Source organism: Teleopsis dalmanni, chromosome 2, assembly GCF_002237135.1.
Source record: "Teleopsis dalmanni isolate 2A chromosome 2, ASM223713v2, whole genome shotgun sequence".
Taxonomy (NCBI): Eukaryota; Metazoa; Arthropoda; class Insecta; order Diptera; family Diopsidae; genus Teleopsis; species Teleopsis dalmanni.
In genome coordinates, this window is record NC_051847.1 from 98,366,759 (window position 1) to 98,388,322 (window position 21,564).

Here is a 21,564-nt window from a genome sequence, read left to right on the forward strand (position 1 = left end):
ATAATTTCTTTTTATTGTAAATATGTGATTAATAATAATTATAAATATTAAAATAAAAACTGAACCTTTCAAAAATTCATATGAAATTTATATCGAAATCTTTTGGAAGGCCTGGTTGTCATATTTATTTTTTGGTATTTTTTTTAAATGCACTTATTTTTGTCTATAATCGCTCTATACTCTATGCTCTGATTAAGAGAATAAATACTTTTTCACGAGTAATAAAAATTATTTAAACTTTTTTAATTAATGGCAAAATAATAATATTAGTAATTAAGTTATTTTCTTGTGACCATATTTTTTTTCTGTTTCAAATATACTCTACATATAAATACGTGTGGAATACTAATTAGTCTCATATTTTGAATATAATAATTTTTTCAATAATACCGATTTTTTGATTTCAAATTGAGTGTTATATTAAATTTAAATATTTGTTCTTTGTTCTTTTGTTGTTATTCTATAATTTCTATTTATAATTTTCTTAAATTTTTTGCCAATTACCAATTTTTTATTAAACACTTAATAACAATTAATAAAAATACATACACCAATTATTTTTAATTTTAATTTAACAATTTACAAAAAAGCAAATATATGTAAAATCAGTACAATTTATTTAATCAATAACAGATCGGATTAACTTTTCTGGTTTTCTTTATAGACCTAAAATATATTATTGCTTTTGCTTTTTATAATAAATAAAATCGATTACATTATTTAGGTAACACCTTTTCAATTTTTCCAATATAAATATTTTTAATTTAATTATTAAAAGATACACATATAAATTAATATTAATTTCAGTGTCAAATCTCAATATATTAAAATGCTTAGCTTTAAAAATGCTTTTATTTGTGCTTTAACAATTATTTTGTTTTGTTTATAAAAACTATTACCAATATAACAAATATCTATTTAAAATGTAAATACATTTAATATAAAACACCTAATAAATTGTATAAAACTCGTTATTAAATCTAATTTACTATGAATGGACCCAATTTTAATATTTAGCATTAACAAAATATGCTATATGTATAAAATACATAGTTTAAACACATATGTTTGTAAATAATATGTATGTATAAATAACACCAACGAACTACAATTAGATTTAAACCTCAATTTCAAATTAATTTTATTTCGTGGAGCGTGAGTTTATCTAGAACTCTCTAGAATTATAGTTTAGTTAAGTTTAGTGAAGAGCGGTAGGAAATAAAAATTTAATATTCTTTAAAGTGTAAATAAAAAACTAATCAAAAGAAAAAGAAAAACAGTATAATAAGTTCCATTAAACATAAAATTTATTAATAAAAGTCAAAACATCATTTATTTTCTAAGGTCTTATGTAAAAATATAAAAATAAAAATCTTTAAATATTGTTGCTAGTTAAAAGTAACTAGCAATTATACCCGAAAATTTAAGATATATATAATAATATATAGATATTATAATATTTTAAAATTATGTCGTCTGATATAAACTAAACTTTCTTATGCACATCCCGATTCACATTCAAACCAACTTCGCACACTAGTATAACACAATTTTTAGAAATTCTGTTTATAGGACATGCAAGTTCTCGCAACTTTTTGATTTGGAATCTCGTGCCCAGACACGTCCTAGTAAGCCTTTGACTTTAAGACTTGTTGAAGTGCGGGAACCACGATATTTGCGTGGGCTAAAAAAGAATGTCATTAATGGAGTAATATTTAAATGGGACTACCCTTTAATTGACTTACCTGCTTTGGGCGCTTCCTGGTGGAGTATTTAAGTCTGACATAATATTGTTTGTAGGACCCAATGGAGTATTTGGATTTGTGCCCCCAGTTAAGCATGCGCCACTTAAAGGTGAACAGGCCCGCTTTTTGGATTTGCGTATAGAACGTTTTCTGAACAAATCTCTAAAATCATAGCGAAATAAATTTTTTTAAGCAAAATGAAAAAAAAATTTCTGCTGTAGTGTTTTAATGGTTATTTATTTAAAGTTTAAGTTTAAGTGAACTTGAATAAAATTAACAAATTTCTAAAACTTATCTTTTAATAAATAGTTAGGCGTATATTAAATTCGATTTTTATAAATGTTTGTCATTTCTTTTTTTACTAATTTAAAAATAAAAGTATTCATTTACCTTGACTTTTCTGGATTTTCCAATTTTAAACGAATTTGTGAGAGTAACCCAACAAGTAACTCATCTACATTGTGATTAATGCCGACTGACGTTTCAATAAATTTGCAGTCATACGCAGTAGCCATGGCTTTCCCCTCTACATAACAAAAAGAAATGTTTGAATACAAAATTATACTCTAGTAGATAAACTAATAGATAGATAATAGATAGATAGATAAACTTAATTTAATACATGTTTATTTACAGCTAATTCTTTTTTATGCGAAAAATAACCTCCGTCCTAACTTACGCATCCATATAATTTTAAAGAATGAATTTGGTATTTCAAAAAATTAATATTGCAATGTTTTATATTATATATTATTACTAAATGTATATATAATATTACTAAATATATATTATATTTCATATTATTATAATAAATGTGCTTCGGCAGTGCTAATTAAATAGTCATATTTATTGTTGAGCTAGTCCTTCTGAAATTCTGCAAGACTAAAGGACGTCCTTCTAAATTCTGATACCCGGAATATGAATGGAATAAAATACGGACATAATTAATAGAATGGGACGAAAAGAGAGGTTAGATAAATGTAAACAAAATTATATAAGCGTTATAGTATAGAGGGAGTGATTCTAGTCACAATCAACTATTTTCGATCAATATGTTTAGGCTAATATAGTTCAAAATAGTTTTTCAGTCGTACTTTAGTATCAAGTTCAATTTCAATATTAGAATTTTGCCTGTGTAGTAGGGTTTTGAGGTCCTTCATTGATTAGATTTGTATTAGGGCTAAATGTATATTTTTACATGATTTTTTAATATTTCATTTTACAATCTTAACCCAATTACTGAATCGCTAAGCATATTATCCTCTAAATAAAATTTCTTTGGCCACGACTATTCATTGAGTAAACTGACGTCAAAAAAATGATATACATATTTAAAATAGGTTCACATAAAAACGGAATTAGAAGCTTTAAAATCAGTTGTTTATTCCTTATGACTATCGTGTTAGTTTAGCAGTCAATACTGAGTTTTATTTATTATAAAATTCATGATTTGAAAGACTTATATTGAAAATGACAAAGTTCTAAGTTCTAAATCTGATGATATAGAATATTAGTAGTAGTAAAGTTGTATTCTTTATTAATAATTTAAAAACATAATAATTATCCATACTTTATACATTATTTATTTAAAGCTATAATGTCGTCAGCTTAACATAGCGGTTACCTACTCTTTTTATCCCTTTAATATTGTAGCGAGTTTGATATTATAATTAGTAACTATTGTTCTGAGTATATGCAGATGTACTCCATATATTTGTTCAAGTAAAAAATTCCGACAAAACAGTTTAGTTAACCACAATTCCATAGATCATTGTGAGTAAAAGTTACCAATACACCATATTTTTAAATGGATTTTTAAGATTGTTTTTGATTTTGCAGCTACAAAACTATTACTATTGACTCCATTAAGTTTGAATTAAATAACGAAAAACCTACTGATAGTACAAATTGTAATCAAAATTTTATGACTAATAAAAATAGGTTACCGATTTTTTGGTTCCAGATTTAGCTACCAAAACTAAAATTGAGTTCTGGATTTTCACTTTACATTTATACTTAAATACTTCTCATTTTGTTCAATTCCATTATATGTTACATATTTCCATTATACATATTTTACTAACCGTCTGAAGTTACTAGTCGACTTCTCGCTAAATCGGCTTTGTTTGCTACCAGAATAACTGCTTTTTGAGCAATATTTTGATTTGTCCAGAGCACCTGTAGAACATGCTCAGCTATGCTGAAACTGGAACGGTCTGCTGCTGAGTATATGACGCAGTAGCCATGAGGATCATAACTTGACAGGCAATCATCGGGCTAAAAAATAAAAGTAAAAATTAAAAATAATTCTGCAAATATCCATATTTTAACAATCAAATTTAGTAATACAAAATATTCGTAGCAATGAGTGTTCTAATTTTTGTGATTATAGTATCAAACTTCGTAGCACTTAAAAGAGAATAGCAAGGATGTGGAGTTGTACGAATATTATTATCTTCAAGAAGCAAAGATAAACTACTTCTTAATTACTTCGCTGGTGTTATCATGCCCTAGAAAGCGATTGTCATGCAGTGTAAATAGATTAAATGATTTAATCTATTTAAAACAACAACAACTCATAACTCATAGATCTGCGTACACATATATCACATATATCTCTTTTCGACTACGCAGATTTGCCAATATGAGTAGGTAAGCAAAAGTATCCTATTGAACTCTATGTAAAATATGTACTAAGAACTTGATCAACCAGAAAATATATAAACCAGTACTGTTTAAATTTGGATCTATAAATATATTTTTAACGATGGCTCTATGAACCCAGTATTGTATGTAAAAAAATTTTTCAGTGAGATAAATTAAGAAACGAAGCAAATTAAATTCTTTATTACAGTATATTTAAGAAGATTTTAAAAGTCTTACCAAATTGAGATGAGTACTATAATAACGTTTTAAATAATTATGTGTTTTTTTTATTAATGGCACCATTTATATAACATTTTATATTGAAACTATAGGTGAAGTAGAAAAAAGGATCAAATCCTCCTCAATAAGCTCACATACATATTAATTCCGCATTCCATGTAAATGTGGATAGAAAGTTGGGCATATTAGAATCAGCCGTACGTATTGTTAAATACAAATATATGGTCAATATGACGCCCAACAACATAAACCTGGTTCAGAATAAAACTGGACATAGACACAGCAGTTGTTCCGATATCTCCCATATAGCAACCCAGCCTGGCTTCATGCCATCCTATAATCCAATATTCCTTAGATACTTCCGATATACTTATACACGCTGTAGAATATACGCATATAGAGTTTTTCTTCAGAAATTTTAAAGCATAACAGGTCCTTTTTTCACCAATTATTTTATTCGCTACTAATGTTCTTTTTGACTCTCGTTCTATACAATAGAAGCACAACCACATTATTTGATATGAAATTTTAGAGAAATTTCTAGAAAAACAAAAGGAAATTTTCAAGAATAACGATTTTGTTTTGTTATGTTATGTTGAGCATTTTCCGAGTTAGTGCATCTGACACTCTTTCTCTATGATGGCTGGGGGATTACTCCAGAGTCCCACCCATCTCACTGACTAATTTGAGTATTCCTCATAATCTTTGTGATTATTCAATGAGTGATCTAACATCTGCGTACAGACCCGTGCGGTTAGTGATTACTCTGAGATTAGATAGTGCTAAGTAGGGCATCCTGTCGGTTTTCGCATATAGCTTCAGAGCTCTGTCCCTTATTTTTGACCGGATCTATTTTAAGGTGTCTTAGTATGTCATTCGTGCGGATGTACCATGGCACTTTGAAGAGCCTTCGGAGAGTTCTAGGAGGTCTTTTTGTTCATATTAACAAAATTTATTTAAATATAATAGATAAAGCAAAATAGAAACCTATTCAAACTATCGAAAATCTTAAAATCACTGTTTGACTGATGGAATATCTAATTTTAGTTAAAAGATGAAAGGTAAAAGCTCTGAATAGAAAAGTTGATAAGTGAATCTTATGTACTCATTGTTTTGCTTATTGATAAATGATAAATTTAATTTTTTTTCTATACTTACCACCATTTCTGTGTATGCATGGTCGATAAATGTCAATTCAGACTCTTCGCCACTTAGTAATACTGATACGGATTTTTCCCCAGATTCATCGTCTAAGAGTTAAGTTGAAGAAATAGTTTTATAAGTAATTTATTAAATTAATTAATTAACATAAATATAAAGAACTGAAACATATTTATTTACATGCCAAACTAATAAAAACTTACTTTATAAAAAACAAGCATTTAATAAACAACAATTTATATAAAATATTATTTACAGTGAATATTTGTGTATTTGATTCAAGAAATTAATTTAAAACTTTCGCAGTGGCATACCAACAGAGAAGAAGTACTTTTCTTACATATAGGAAGTTTTGATATAGTTTATATTAAAAATAATTTTCGCATAATATTTTTTCCTATTAATAAAAAGAAATATTAAAATGAAATAAAATTCTATTATACAAGTATTTCAGTTCGTAGATAATTTAAAATAATCGATTGAAAGAGTAGCGATATTTTTCTTTGAACTGCTGATAATTAAATAAAAGCCTATGACACTATTTGTGATCAACGAGGTACTATCTACAGTAATCCCTGATAAAAGTAACTAAATTAAATTTAAGATGAAGTTTCAACATCAGAAATCAGTTGATTTTATACAAGAAAATAACCACAATAGTTTCGTATCAATAGAACACCTCTCTGTAAATTTTTGTCTATATCTTCAACTGTCTCGCAACACATTCCATTTCTAGCTTATTTGATTTGTGATTTCAATGCTCTGGGGTTGTTAACTTCTTTACTGTTGGTATAGCTTATAATATAAGCCTTATATTCATTCTTCTCATCACCCGAGCTCTCTAATCCCAAATATTTTAGTTTAATCCAATCCAAACATTTTATTCTCAGTTCCTTCCTTCAGTATATCACTGACTTAATACTTCCACTGTTTTCCGTTTGCTGTCTTCAGCAACAGGAAGAGAACTACAATTAATCAAATTGGAATACATATAAAAGCATTCACAAAATGCAAGTTGTTTGAATGCAATCAGAAAAATTTCTATTTTTAAGCACTTTATAAAAAAAGGTGCACAATTAAAGGATCGTGTACGTAAACGAACCCATATGTTATTTCAGTTGAAATATTTTTTCTCAGGGTTGTTGACTTATTAGTTCATTTATCGCTATCAGTAAAACTTTTACTCCGTTTTGAGTATTAAGGATTCTAACTCAATCAAGAAATTTCAAATTTTATATTTTAAGTATATACATAAAATTTTAATACGATGGAGACCGTATAGGTATACCATATTTGAAAATATAAGAATAATAGTGCCCTTATATATTAACATGCATAATACAATAGTCAATCTCTTATACAAATATATTATATCAACATAATTATTTCATAAACTCTGATCAGATAATCCATCATTTGTAAAATATGTGAGTATCAAAAAATATTAACTAACTGCACTACACATACTACGAGGGCGGTTTGAAAAGTCAGTGATTTTTTGAATTTCCCGCGCAGTTACTCCAAATGCAACAGTGCAAGATTACTGCCTTCAGCTGTAAGCTACCAATGGGCAACTTTTTAATTTTGAGCATGCTATGTCGTTCAGTTGGTGTTTGATAGCTGTTTAAAGCAGACAACCTCGTGAATTTTTACGAAAATGAAAAAAAGTGAATTTCGTGTGCTGATTAAGCATTACGATCCCAAATCCACGAATTGGGATACGAACTGCTATCCCATCCAGCATATTCTTCAGATTTTGCGCCCTGCGACTATTTTCTGTACTATTATTTCGGTAAGAGATTTGAGTCGAATGAAGAAGTCATTACCGAAACAAAACCTATTGTTTGGAGGGAATAAGAAAATTAGAAAAACGCTGGACTAAATGTATCGAGCTAATTATTATGTATGTAGAAAAATAAAATGTTTCTTTGCCGAACAAAATTTTTTTTATTCAAAAAGTCACTAACTTATCAAACCGCCTTCGTATATATACATAGTATACATATCCATATTACACATTCTTATTCCCAGTTGCAAAACTCGTCTTCGAAGACTTTGTCTTCGCTAAGAGCACACTATTTTCAACAGAATAATTTACGTGCGCTATGCAAGACATGGACGCATCCATTCTTCTATACATGTACGCAAAAGGTCTTCGAAGACCGTCATACATTTGGATCGATTAGTCTGTAGTTATGCGTCCATGCGTCAGAGATCTCTTCGATGATCGATCCGTTTCCTATGGAGTTATTATATCATATACATTATACATATACTTGACCAGCGAAAAATATGAATCAATTTAACTATATCTGTCTGTCTTTCTGCCTATCTGGATGTCAGCAAACTAGTCTCATAGTTCTAGCAATAAATGAATGAAGTTTTCTACAATGACATGTAGTGAAAATAGACAAATTATAGGTAGGGTTTAATTATTTACATATCTCCCTAGCGATATAACTATGACAAATATGCATATGTTGTTAAATATTTAGTTATGTACAGCATAATGAATGGACTTAAAATATTTTCAAACAGTAACTGAAATAAATTTAGCAAGTAAATAGTAAATAAGGTATTTGTGTGAAGCATATCAGAGGTTCGGTAAAGTCAAAGCCAACTATTTTTCCATACAAATATTAAATATATGACATTTAGTGAAAATATGAAGCTTTGACTTTGCTAATTTCTTTTTCGAGGATAATCACTGAAAATCTGATCGTAATTATAATTTTAACTAAAACATCTACTTTATATTTTGGGTTTCTAAATCTTTCTGAATCTGAAGTTTTGTCTGATCTTTTTTAATCAAATTTAATTAAATGTATTTTCATACTCAGAACAAAGGGTTTATGGTATGTATTTGCAGTGCATATTCATAGTATATTTGCGTGTATAGAAGTGCATATAAGGTATAGCTCTTTAAAAATCGTATATAGAAGTATTAACAAATTTCAATAGAATTACAAAAATGTATTAAGCAAATTGTAACTAATTAAAAATAATAAAAATATTAAAGTTATTTCGCCAAAAAAGATAAAATGCATATTTGTATTATCTTTTCTAGTTATTTTATTATGTTTAAGTTTTTATTATTATTTTACCGTCAGTGGGTTTTTCAATATGAATGCGAATGTCGCAGTAGCCTGAATGTGTACACATCAACACAGAAGATACGAGTATTAACGCATTGTTAAAATTGAAATGATATGACGATTTTCATATGACGTTTCAAAGTAGACAATAAAGAAAAAATAAACAAATTTTTAAATATTTACTGAAAATACCATTCTTAGTTATATTACAAACACACTTTACGTATATATATATACAATTTTATACATATTTTCACAGTAAAAACATAAATTGGTGCTCTTTGTTCCTTGAAGCAATACTTTGAGTTGTGAAAACAAAAATAATTAGAAAAATAATTAAATTAAATATAAAAAATACAAATATGCAATGGACATCTCCTTAATAGAACTTTACAATCATATTGTGGAACAATCAGAAATAGAACTTTTGAACTGCGCAATATAATTTGATCCCATCTCAAAGCAGAAGACAAAAATTGAATTGCCGAAGAAATATGCAAAAAAATTATTTTTCTTAACAAGGTACCAGGCAGTCTTTTCTACTACACTTAATGCCAATATAACTTGGTCATTAAAATATCAGGGCTTAAAATTGTATTGGGTTATCAAATTTGTACATTGCAACACCGACGATAAGAGCAGTTGGACAAGCCATTGACCACTGGGTTATCAATATAAAAAGTTTATAACTTTGAAGCCCGATATCTAGAGAACTAAGCAATATCAACTTATAACATAGTTGGATAATTAAGATTTTCGAAGCGCAACGATTAATGGGCGTATTTTATTCAAATCCGATATTCTGAGAATCCATTTCTACTATATAACTTGGTCATTAAAAAATCAGGGCTTAAAATTGAATTGGGTTATCAATTTGTTGCATTACAAAACCGACGATTAGCAGCTGCTAGACGTGCCTTTCACCACTGACTAGTTATCAATATAAAAATTTACAACTTTGAAGCCCGATATCCACAGAACTAAGCTATATCAACTTGTAACATAGTGAGATAATTTGCTTAAAATATTTAAGCATAAAATATGTCCTGCAAATCGTATTTCGTGCCCTTTGCCCAAAACTAAGCTGTAAGTAAGTTTGTCATTATAAAGCTATGTTAAAACTAATATTAGTACATCAGAATACATCTTAGGACATCGTGTTTAATCGCATTAAAAGATTGTCCAAAGCTTATTGTTTTTTAAACAAATAAAAATTTCTACATAAAAACGAAACACATTAGTCACGCACATGTAGATTTACTTATAATTAGTCATAACGTATACAAATAATATATATATATGGTCAGTTTCTACCACTTACCAATGCTGGTATCATATGCATGTAAATACTCGGAAGTCATAAATTGAGAAACTAGAGAACTCTTTCCCACAGCAGGTCCGCCCAACATAAGTACTCTTCAAAAATAGTTTTAATTTAATAACAAGAAAAAGATTAACATATATCGCCATATTACCTATACGGACCGCCACCTGGATTGGATGTGCTGCTCTCACGACTTGATGCCAAACTACAAGGTGCAGAAGTGCGCGCAGAATTTGGTGCTGGTATTTGCGTGGTAGTGAGATATTCAGTGCTGCTAAATTTAAGAATATTTTGTTTTCATAAATAAAAATGTAATTCATTTTAAAACCTACCTTGAATTTGAGCTGGCAACACTGTTATTGGAACGACTACGGCGACTTTTTAGTGAATCGCCACGATTAACTACGCCTTTACCTGTTATTGAAAAATGTCTTAATCTATAATATTCTTCCTCTACACCAGTATTCGGCATAGAAGCAACACTAAAATTGAGATTTATATGTTAAATATTTTATAATTTATCTTCTTAAAGAAATAAATTCATACCGTGATCGCTGTTGAGGTAAGCATAATTGATTAGGTCGACCTGATGCACGGCTACCAGGTGTTTTAACAGATTGGGAACGACTATGATGTGGAGAACCATAACTGTAAACAGAATTTTTTTTAAATATTTATGTAGAAGTCAAATTTCATAGATTAATATATGGCTTTATATACATTCTGTGTAAATAGTATCCGGAATTATTATACAAAGCAAAAAAAAAATCATCTTCCACATATAATTTATTTCGTAACCTTAGAAGACAAAGTATATTGTTAAGCACGTTTGCGTTCAATAAAACTAATAAAACTATTGCAAATCCCTTATAAACCCATGAATTGAATCAATATTAAACTAATAGAACATTTTTTTGACAGTACTCATAAGTACACAACTAGTGATTAGCAAAATTAATTAATAAAATTAATTAGCGAAATGGATTAACCAGTTTTAACTGTTGGACAACTTAAAGAAAGCGTTTTTCCTATTGAATATATAAATCAATTATATTTAATTTACTACAACTAAAATAGAATCATTCCATTAAGTATATTAAACCATTTTTTATTAGTTGTGACTTTTATTTGTAAATTAAATGAAATAAACACAAACGTACCCATGCATTCAAGGGTACTTACACAACATATCCAATAACATACTTACAATATGTTGTTATATGAGTACATTCACTTCACATACATTGCGCCCCCTTATATATTTCCGTACTTATTGGTCAGCGAGTCTATAAACATCACAATGTATATGTTATTTACACACTTCATTAAGTGGTGCAAAATATAATTAATACCAACGTTTTGTGAACGATGCGTAAAGATTCGAAATTGTGCAAACTTGATGAAGTATCCTCTCATCAAAAACAACAACATATTTAGCATAACTAAACAACAGTATCATCATCATTATTATCGTCATATAACTTTAGCACAAAATCACTTAAAACTTGTCATTAACAGACTCCATAAGTTCTCTTCATTAGGGTGTGTATAATCAGTGGATTACTTACATACATACTCGTACGTTAAATTCAAATTAATCTTCAGTTGAAAAGGTTTTATTATCATTTTTGTTATGTACTTTCCAATAACCAGTGACATAGGAAGAATTTGGACAGAATCCCCTTCTACTCAATGTATTTAAGTTATATATTTTTAAATATTTGTGTAGCCTAGCAAGCCGGAGAAAACAGGCCGTAGAATAAAGGCCGTAGAAATTTTCGTTAAGAAAATTGACATACATATGTATGTGTGTTACAAACCCAGAATTCTTTGGACACACAAAATACGAAATGACCGATTTATTTGTCATAAATTAATACTGGTAAAGACAATTTTCGAAAAAGTAAAGACTTTTTGTTTTTCGATTGTGAAGACAATTTTCGAATAATGCAACTAATAACTGGTCGTATTTAAAAATATGAGACTTTGAGAAAATTAATAGTCCACGTTTCACATTAACAATAATTTCTGACATTGGAGATAGTGCATTACTGATAATTCGGTTTATCCGTACACTCATTGCACATTTCAAGAGAGAGACAGAAAGAATAGATTTTTTTTTTTTTAGTAAATAAAGAATTTTTGACCTCTAAGGATATTTTTTAATAAAATAAATGTCGATATTTATAGTAGTTATTTATGAATACAATATACTGACATAAATATTAATATATTTAGGCCTAATAAATATTTTTAAAAATAAAGTTTATCAAACATGAAAAGTTTTAGAAGTATGTAATATTAAGCCTCATAACGAAGTAAGAAAATAGTATTAACTATAATATAAGCTCTACAATAATATGTTGATTTTTATTAAACTGTCAAAATAAAATACCTAAAGTAATTAAATCAAACATTGAAAATGTGCACATCACTAAATGGACTTATTTTCCTGTTGATGAAATCTTTATACAAATATTGACAAATAGTAATTAACTTGCAAATTTTCAATTTTTAATCATTGATTCCAATTATTTACTTCATTAAATTAATTCATTCAATTTATCCATTTAATTAATTTTGTTGCTGCAAACTAGTATTCAAAACAACATCCTTGTTGTTGCAAATTTTTTGTTTATTTTTTGTACATAATTTATATATTTGTATGTTTACGAAAACTAATAATGTTTAAGTACTTCTTAACTCAAATGAATGTGTTTTTATATAATTATATTAGTGTAAAAAGAGAAAGAAACAATTACAAAATAATAAGAAAATAAGAAAACCAGTAATGACAGAGCAATGATAATGCTAGCAGCAAAGTATTAATTGCGGAATAAAAGTGCCAAAATGCAGGAAAGGTAAGGAAGAAAACTTTAAAATATTTAGAATATTTTCAATGTTAAAAACTTGAATTAATTGAATTATTTTTAAATTGCTATTATGAAATAGATGCAAATACTTCAGTAATATATTAGTTGGAAAGACATCGTACTCGACAAAATGGTAATAGATTACAAGATGTCATAAAAATGTATTACTATGAGGTTATAACCAACCTACATATAAAAAACTACATATATATAATTATAGATACCATATATAACTATAGTTACTTTAGCTATAGTCTGACTAAAGAACTAAGACACCAGTAAGTTTGCTTAAATATGATCGGAGTATTGAATATATAGGCTTATGCCAAATTCTCTGTAAATTCTAAACATTATTAAACATCTCCTACTATATTCAACTAATTAATACAATAAGATTTGACAATAAATATGTTAATTTAGTAAAGTGAGAGATTAGCCATATACATACATAATAATAATAATGGGCGGATAATATTCATCTTAGTCAACCACACTTTTCTTATTTGGGGAAATATTTAATATGTGATCACTGATTTCCCATTTATATATAATTTTGATTTTCCTTGATTTTGTGCACATCATAAGCAAATTAAACAATGGGAGTTACGGGAGCAATAAAAAGCTGATAACTTAATAACCTCTTTTAATAATAAAAGAATGTTTATCTTCAATAGAGATTATATTATTCTAAGAGGATCCAACATCCAACTTACCGCATTTCAAAATCGCGTAGTTCTTCAAACGTTAAAGTATTTGTTACATCCAAAAGCTGCCTTATGTTTTCATCGCGTTTTTGCCGCTGTTGTTGTTCCGGTTGTTGTAGATGATGAAGATGAGGTGCATTCTGTAATTGTTGTGAATCTCGTTTCCGCGCAGATAACCCAGTGATCGCATTCAAATCTTTTCCCTGCTCAACACTAACGAATTCGCCTTCGTTTTTGATAAGCACTGTTTCCACGGTATTGTCTAGACTTAGTGATGGCTTAACGAAATTTTGAGAAAGTAATTTAAATTAACGCAATGTTTTGAAAATTAATATGAGTAAATATATAACGTTAAATGTTTGTTTGATAATCACTGTAAATTAATATTATTACAATCAAAATATGTACTTTAAATTATTTTCACCAATAAAATTTAATCCCTATTTTTTTCATTAAAATTTTGAAAATCATAACAATATTGTTTTCTAACTGCATATTTTAAAAATAATCTTATATTGTTGGGATTGGGATTTCTAAAATTGTTTCAATGAAAAAGTACAAAAAAATTAAAAACAATTTAATCAGCAATGATTGTTTGATATCATTTCACACTTTAATAAATACTTTTGTATTTTTGTTTAATTTGAATTTTCTACTGCAGGATTTTATAAAATGTAAGCAATATTTTGAAGATACAAAATATTTCTAAAATTTGTTTCTTATATTTCCAAATCAAAAATACGTATATAATAAAATATTCATAAATTCTTGAGCATTATACCCTAAAGAGTTTATTGATGAAATTTTTTCAAATCAAGCATTTATATATGCGTTATATTAACTTAAAGCTGTCAATTAGCAAAACTTTTGGGAGTGATTTCATTATATATTTTAACAATGCATTAAACATTTAAATGCAATGAATTTTGATGGAGAATGCATACAACCTACTTTTACTCTTCTTATAAGCAGAAAAAACACAACTTTCTATAGCATGAATCCGTACAACTGCAATTTAGTCTGAAGTACAATATTTCATAAACCAATCTCTAGGCTATCTTGTGCAACTAGTGGCCTTAGAAAAAATCCAATATCGGTCTATGGGTCATATTAGACGCACAGCAGAAATATGAAAGTGTAAATGGAGCTAGATAAAACTCATTCTCGGAAATATGCAATTTTGCTCGAAAGGTATGATTCAGAGGAGAGCAGCAGAATGCGACTTAAGAAATACAGTTTATCCATGGTGTCTAATCTTTGCATACTCTCCTGAAGAGAGCTCGAATTAAATCATTAACAGATACTTTATGCCTCACAAAAAGATTTAATAACTTTATATTATTAAATCATATATTTTATTTTATGGAAAATATATTCACATGTAAAGCAATATGGTCAGGCACGTAGCCTAGGAGGGAGCTTAAGAAAAACATTTTCTTCGTGTATTTTAAAAGCTTAGAAATATACTTATATATCTTAAACCGGACTTAAGTAGATCACATCAATTTGATATCAATCGTATGATCAATGATAACGATACGAGGCCTTAAAGGTAATCAAGGCTATCAATGTGATCATCTAGAGTCAATTGTCGTTCATATTTTTGATAACTAGCCAATGCTGATCAAATATTGTACATAAGATTTTTGAATTTATTTCAGTTTTTAAGTAATTTTTCAATATTTTTTTCCATATAATATATTTAAGTAAATAACAGGTATGAATAAATAACTTGCAGGTTGTCCAAATAATAATATACCTATTTGATAGTCTCTATAATGTACCTCTGGACTCTATTGTACAATTCATTATAGCAAAGATGCATAAGGCGTGTTAAAATAATCATACAGTTTACTACTCTTAAACTTTGTGGTCCCTAGTAAAAACTGTGGACCTTGGTCAAAAAAAAAGTTGGGAACCACTGGTCTACACAATCGTTAAATATTACGCCGTCTCAGAAAGACATAAATTTCGAAAATCAATTATAATAATTTGACTTGACAGAATATACTCACTATATACTCACTCGACTATATACTCAATACTTAAAGGCAAAGGTTGGTAATATCGAAATATTGACTGGATTGAAAAAAAAAATTAGAAGGCTACAATGTTCAATGTATTTTTTAACCGGTGCCAACATTAAAAATAATAACGTTAAATAATAAAATCTGATATTTTACGAACCGGTGAGGACCAGTGGGTGTTACAATTGAAAGACAAAAGCTCATTTACATGAAAGAGGCTTATTTCAATTTAATAAAAAAATTAAATTTGTGAAATAAATTTTTAAAAATAAATTTTTAAATTTATTATTAGCTATGAGAATAGTTTTGCTTCTAGTTTTATTATTAGTAAAAAATAATTAACAACTTATATTTAAAATTCCCACACATTTTGCATAATATCCACAGACCGAAGCAAATGCAAGGCAATAAAAAACTATTTTGAATTTCTGCATGTATTTTCATGGAAATTTCCGAGTGCGTTTTTATTTTTAGTTATTGGGGTCAATGCATTCGAGGAATGGAGCACGTAAGATAAACGCACCAATGTAAAAATATGCATTTCTTTGTATATATTATACAATTATATAGTACATGCGGTACATACCATACATACCTATATACAAATGCAATAAATTGTATAAGTGGCACAAAAGATAAAAAGATACATAGACTAGCTGCATAAGACACATTATATAAATCTAGTATGATTGGCATTATTATTTACAATTAAAAGAAGTATTTCTATACAATTTGTTACCATTGCTCGTGGCTTGCACAAGAATGAAAGGCTAAAATATTATTCCTAGTATTCTGCATAGATATATTTATATCATAAAATATCATACGGCACTTTACGTAAAAAAGATATTAAATGCTGCATTTAGTCAAATTTTTTTTAAATTTTGATATAAGAAATAAGCTTTAATTTCATATTCATATTACAATATATGGGGCTTTATTAAGCCAAGCAGGGATCCTAATCAGAGCTTAAATCTCTTTTAGAAATTAAATAAATAGCAACAAAAATTCATTTTATATTATTTTAATTAATTGAATTTTTAGCTGATCATACAGTTGTTTCTAGTATTGACAAATACCCATCATCAGTGGTCTTGGAAATAATTCTTGTATTTAATTATTCGTAAATAATTTTTTGAGACTGCAAGTACAAGGAATCGAACGCGTGCCCTGCCATATTTACAGCTCAGAGTCAGCGCACCGTAACCAACTGACCCAATTAATTAAAATTAAATAATAATAAATATAATAAAATGACAAATCAATACAATATTATTGAAAATTTGTATATATAACAAAAGTCTCACATTTCAATACTGTAGCTAACTTTAGGTTCCTAATCAGCCGATAGTCTGGCTTCTACCCAATGAGTAGCTACGAAAAAAAGACGCTAGTATTCTATTACCCTAAATATGTATTGTTTTCTTGTCATATAATATAATAATTAACAAGTTTCACAATTTAATCACGTAAAGGAAAATAATAATTTATACGTATATGTAAGTGTAATGAGAGTTATGACATTGTGATCTTAAAAATTTATTAATGACCGAAATTAGTGCTTCAAATATTATCCATGCTGATGAGACTTAAACCCAATAAAACCATCTCTTAGCAATGATTGTGAAAGATAGCACCCACGTTCAGCGGCTACAATCCCATTTCAGTTAACGACAAAGGGGAGATTAGAAGGGCTTATTATTTAGCAAGTTAAGTTCATCAAAGCCGAAGAATTATTCAAGCTGGTCGAAGCTTCAAACATTTTAAATTTCGAATATGCTGGTATTACAACATTCGGTTCAAATATGTTTGAACACCATATAGTCCTCAAGCATTTGGTGCTCTGTATATTTTTGCAAAATACGACAGAAAAGAAATGAAAAGTAATACAGATTTAAACATATGGATCAAATGCTGCAGGTCGAATTCCAAATCTAACTGAAGTATACTCCAACACTTCAAAGCACTAATGCAAATATTATTTTGACATTTAATGGTAATACATATAGTTTAATTTTACTAAATTTTTGGTGTTGTAGTTCACTTCTGTTCTAAAAACCTCTTTATAAATTAATTTCATAACTATGGCAAATCATATTTTACTAATTCATTTATTGATGTATTATCACATAATGTAAATAAATGATTTGCTTGATTTATCAGGATATTTGGAGACACAATGGACAATAAAAACTATATTTATTTTTAGATCATAATGCGAGACCACACATTATCCTGCAATTATCTGAATGTTTGTCTGCCTATGTGGTTTGGTCTATTTGCTTATTTCTTGATATACTAATTTGTAATCATTCAGGAACCATCTGAATAAACAAGATGTAATAAAATAATGCAGATCAATTTGATAAATAAATAATAACTTAATGACCAAAGTTATTAATAAATAATAGCATAAACAAAGTTAATGTTTACTTCGACTATTACAGTCAAGCATTCTTAATAATATAGCACACATTCAAAGCACTTTTTTTTAATTTTAAATGTATTACAGGGTGTTGTTAGCTTTAACGACATAAATTCAGCAAATTAGTTTTATTCAATAAAACAGAAAATTATATGAAACGATTGTCAATTTTTAATATTAACTGTAATAAAAATTAAAGAGATAAAAAAGATAATGTAAACCATCTATTGATAATATAACCTATGACTATACAGGTTAAAAAATTTTGATTTCACTTTGTGGAGTTAACATATAATTTATATTTTATTTTAAAATGTATATATTTTTATAATTAATATAATTGATCAATTAAACCAATAAATATAATTGATTAATTAATCAATCAAACCGATTACAATTTCTAGAACGCCGCTATTTAGCGTCAAGTTTTTGTGAAAATCATTATTCAGAGAAAAAGTTTTTCTATTGGGTTACTAGTCGATATATCAGTCTACGCATCACCTATTCTAATAGTTTTTCCTTATAGCAAACTTTACCAAAACACAATGTCAAATGGCAACGCCTCAGAAATCATAATGGAACTGATTCCAATGAAATTTTATTTTATATATATTATGGTTCTTGATATTTAATATTATCATTTAACACGACTAATTAGGGAAAGTTGAACTATTCAAATTTCCGCACGTATCGCAGCTCAAAGGCATAGCCGTCATTAACTGCAAAAAAATAATTGCGCGACCTTCAAATAAATTTGCCTTCACAGAGTTCATTTTTAATAAGAAAAATAAATATTTTCATATTGTAGTTTAATATATATTTTTATGATTGCAACAAGTACTCTTTTATATTTGAGAATAAGGTTTTTTATGTTTTTTTATGATTTATTTAATTTATTTTAGTAATGTGGAAAAATTTAATTGAAATATTAAAATATTAATATAGCAGAATATGGAAGATGAAAATTAATAAAAATTTCTATTAAAATATCATACATTAATTTTAATTTAGTAAAAACTACCACATCTGTCTCTTATTAAAAACGAAATAATAATATTTATATTAGAGTCGTTTCTTCGTGAAAAATTTTCTCCCATTAGGGATTCTTGATATCAGTTTCAAGTCAAAAAAATATTTATTCACTTTAGGTCACAACTCATAAAAGGCTTAAAATCTCTATTATTATATGTAAAAAAAAAACACAAAAAAAAAAATAAATATACGTTATCCAGATTGAAAGCAACGCAACATTGTTGGATATGTACAACTTCTGAATAATTAATTAAACACCATTGTGAGTGGAAAATGTCATTTCACAGTCTTTTAATAATTAAAAATAAAATCATTATAAAAACTTATTATTATTTACGAAACTTGTTTTCATATTCATTTCAGATATGCATATTTAACTACCTCTTTGTATCGTCGTGATAGATTTCTGCATATCCGCTTATAAAATGGCGCCATCTCAATCGATTTATTTTTCAATATTCCAGTTAATATATCAATAGTTTATATAAAATTCAGTTTACTTCAAAGAAAACTTTTTTGTAGAACATATAGTCAATAAAGAACGATATATTTTAAATTCATTTCAATTTTAACATTAATTTTGTGTGAACGTTTACTGTTTTTTCACTAATAAAATATTTTTATTAAAAAATTTATTTGTTTCATTGAATTTACTTTAAACAAGTGAACTGTTGATCTTGAATGACAACGGATTTATAAAATCAAAATGGAAATCAATTTGTTTACTTTTATTTGAGGTTTTATCTGAGATAAAAACACAAAGAAACTCTCGGAAAAAATGAGTTTAACAAGAAAATTGCTCAGAATATTTAAATAACAAAATTCAAGCGAAGAAAATGAGTAATATCTTGAAGCTATATGTCTTATAGCTGATACACAACGTCTCTTTTTCTTTTTAATTAAGTGTAAAAGTAGTGTTCATGGCGAAAAGAACCCATTTCACAAATCAGGTGATAAAACTACAGCTAATAGTGTTATCACAAATGTAAACAATAGACTCTATATGCTATATAGAAGCTATATGTCTTATAGCTGATACACAACGTCTCTTTTTCTTTTTAATTAAATGTAAAAGTAGTGTTCATGGCGAAAGGAACCCATTTCACAAATCAAGTGATAAAACTACAGCTAATAGTATTATCACAAATGTAAACAATAGACTCAAACAAAAATGGATATTTATTTAGATCTTTTTATAAGAAATACTTTTTTATTTGTTGTCCTATTTCATTATGGAACACTTTAAATTAGGTCAAACGTTAGTATTAAAAATGCTATATAATTATTTTATCAGTACAAACTAAGTTTTAAGTGATTATAAATACAGTCAACTTCTATAACTCGAAGTACCAATTTTCAAAGATGATGTTCGACTTATGGAGATTTCGAGTTAAAGAATTTGTTTGTGTTTGTATCTAAACCTCACTAAACCTTGTTGAATTCTATTTAGTCCGAGTTATAGAAAATTCGAGTTATGGAAGTTTGACTGTATTGAGTCAGAATTTTTTAACTGTAAATCTATATCATTATATATGTGTGCATGTAAAAGCTGTGATTAATATTTTCAAATATGTAACACACTAAAATAACTCCATTTTCGTTTCTTTACTAAACTGTGGTTAACTGTAAACTGTAGTTAGTAGTTAACTGAATTTGTTTTGAAACCTTCACTGAACACACCCAATATTTATGACAGAATCGTTAAATTAAATAATTAATTAATTAAATTAATTAATTTAATTAACTTAATTCAGGAACATAGAGATATTATAAAATATAATAAACGAATGGGGTATTTCTGCAAAAAGGTATAAAAATTTGGAAAACTAGATGAAGAATTTAATAGTGCCGACATTATAGTATCTCGTGATCCAGTGTGTTAAAAAGTAAATACGAATATTTGATAAAAATAAAGTCAATAAAGAAGTTTGCAAAAGAGGAAAGTTACAACGTTATGACACTGGTTTTGTTAAAGAGGACGAAATAAAAGTATTTAATGTAATCTCAAAAATATGATTCAGACGAAGTTAACAAGTCTAACCAAAAATAAATAATAAAAAAAAATTGCTAACACAAAAAAAAAGCTATTCATTTTCATCTTTTCTATAGATTGAGAATAACCGTATATAAATGTAGCTGTAATAGCTAATGTCAGAGTTAACGTTACTAACGGAGCCCAATACATTCCAATAAGAACCTCAGCTGATTAGAACAATATGAAATCCATTATTCGCATGGTTGCCAAGACTAAAAGTTCGTCTATTGTGAAGGATTTTTGGAAGTACTTACGAA

The 21,564-nt window shown here is 27.6% G+C and overlaps 1 protein-coding gene across 4 annotated transcripts; it reads right to left on the reverse strand.

Moving 5' to 3' along the window:
* Nucleotides 1-1,357: 1,357 nt before the first annotated feature.
* LOC119685822 lies at nt 1,358-19,819 on the reverse strand. 4 transcript variants are annotated; one of them, XM_038100205.1, is made up of 12 exons: nt 19,654-19,819; nt 13,798-14,066; nt 10,758-10,859; nt 10,544-10,693; nt 10,363-10,482; nt 10,209-10,303; nt 8,897-8,938; nt 5,790-5,881; nt 3,830-4,022; nt 2,136-2,271; nt 1,746-1,907; nt 1,358-1,684 (listed from the first exon to the last, which is right to left on the reverse strand). In XM_038100205.1, exons 1-12 carry the CDS (start codon nt 19,705-19,707, stop codon nt 1,567-1,569), a joined length of 1,533 nt encoding a protein of 510 aa, XP_037956133.1. In that variant the 5' UTR covers nt 19,708-19,819; the 3' UTR covers nt 1,358-1,566. The 4 variants fall into 4 exon arrangements, with proteins under 4 accessions (XP_037956133.1, XP_037956132.1, XP_037956135.1 ...); XM_038100204.1 differs by having other exon boundaries at nt 10,363-10,485; XM_038100207.1 differs by lacking the exon at nt 8,897-8,938 and having other exon boundaries at nt 19,654-19,818.
* Nucleotides 19,820-21,564: the final 1,745 nt, after the last annotated feature.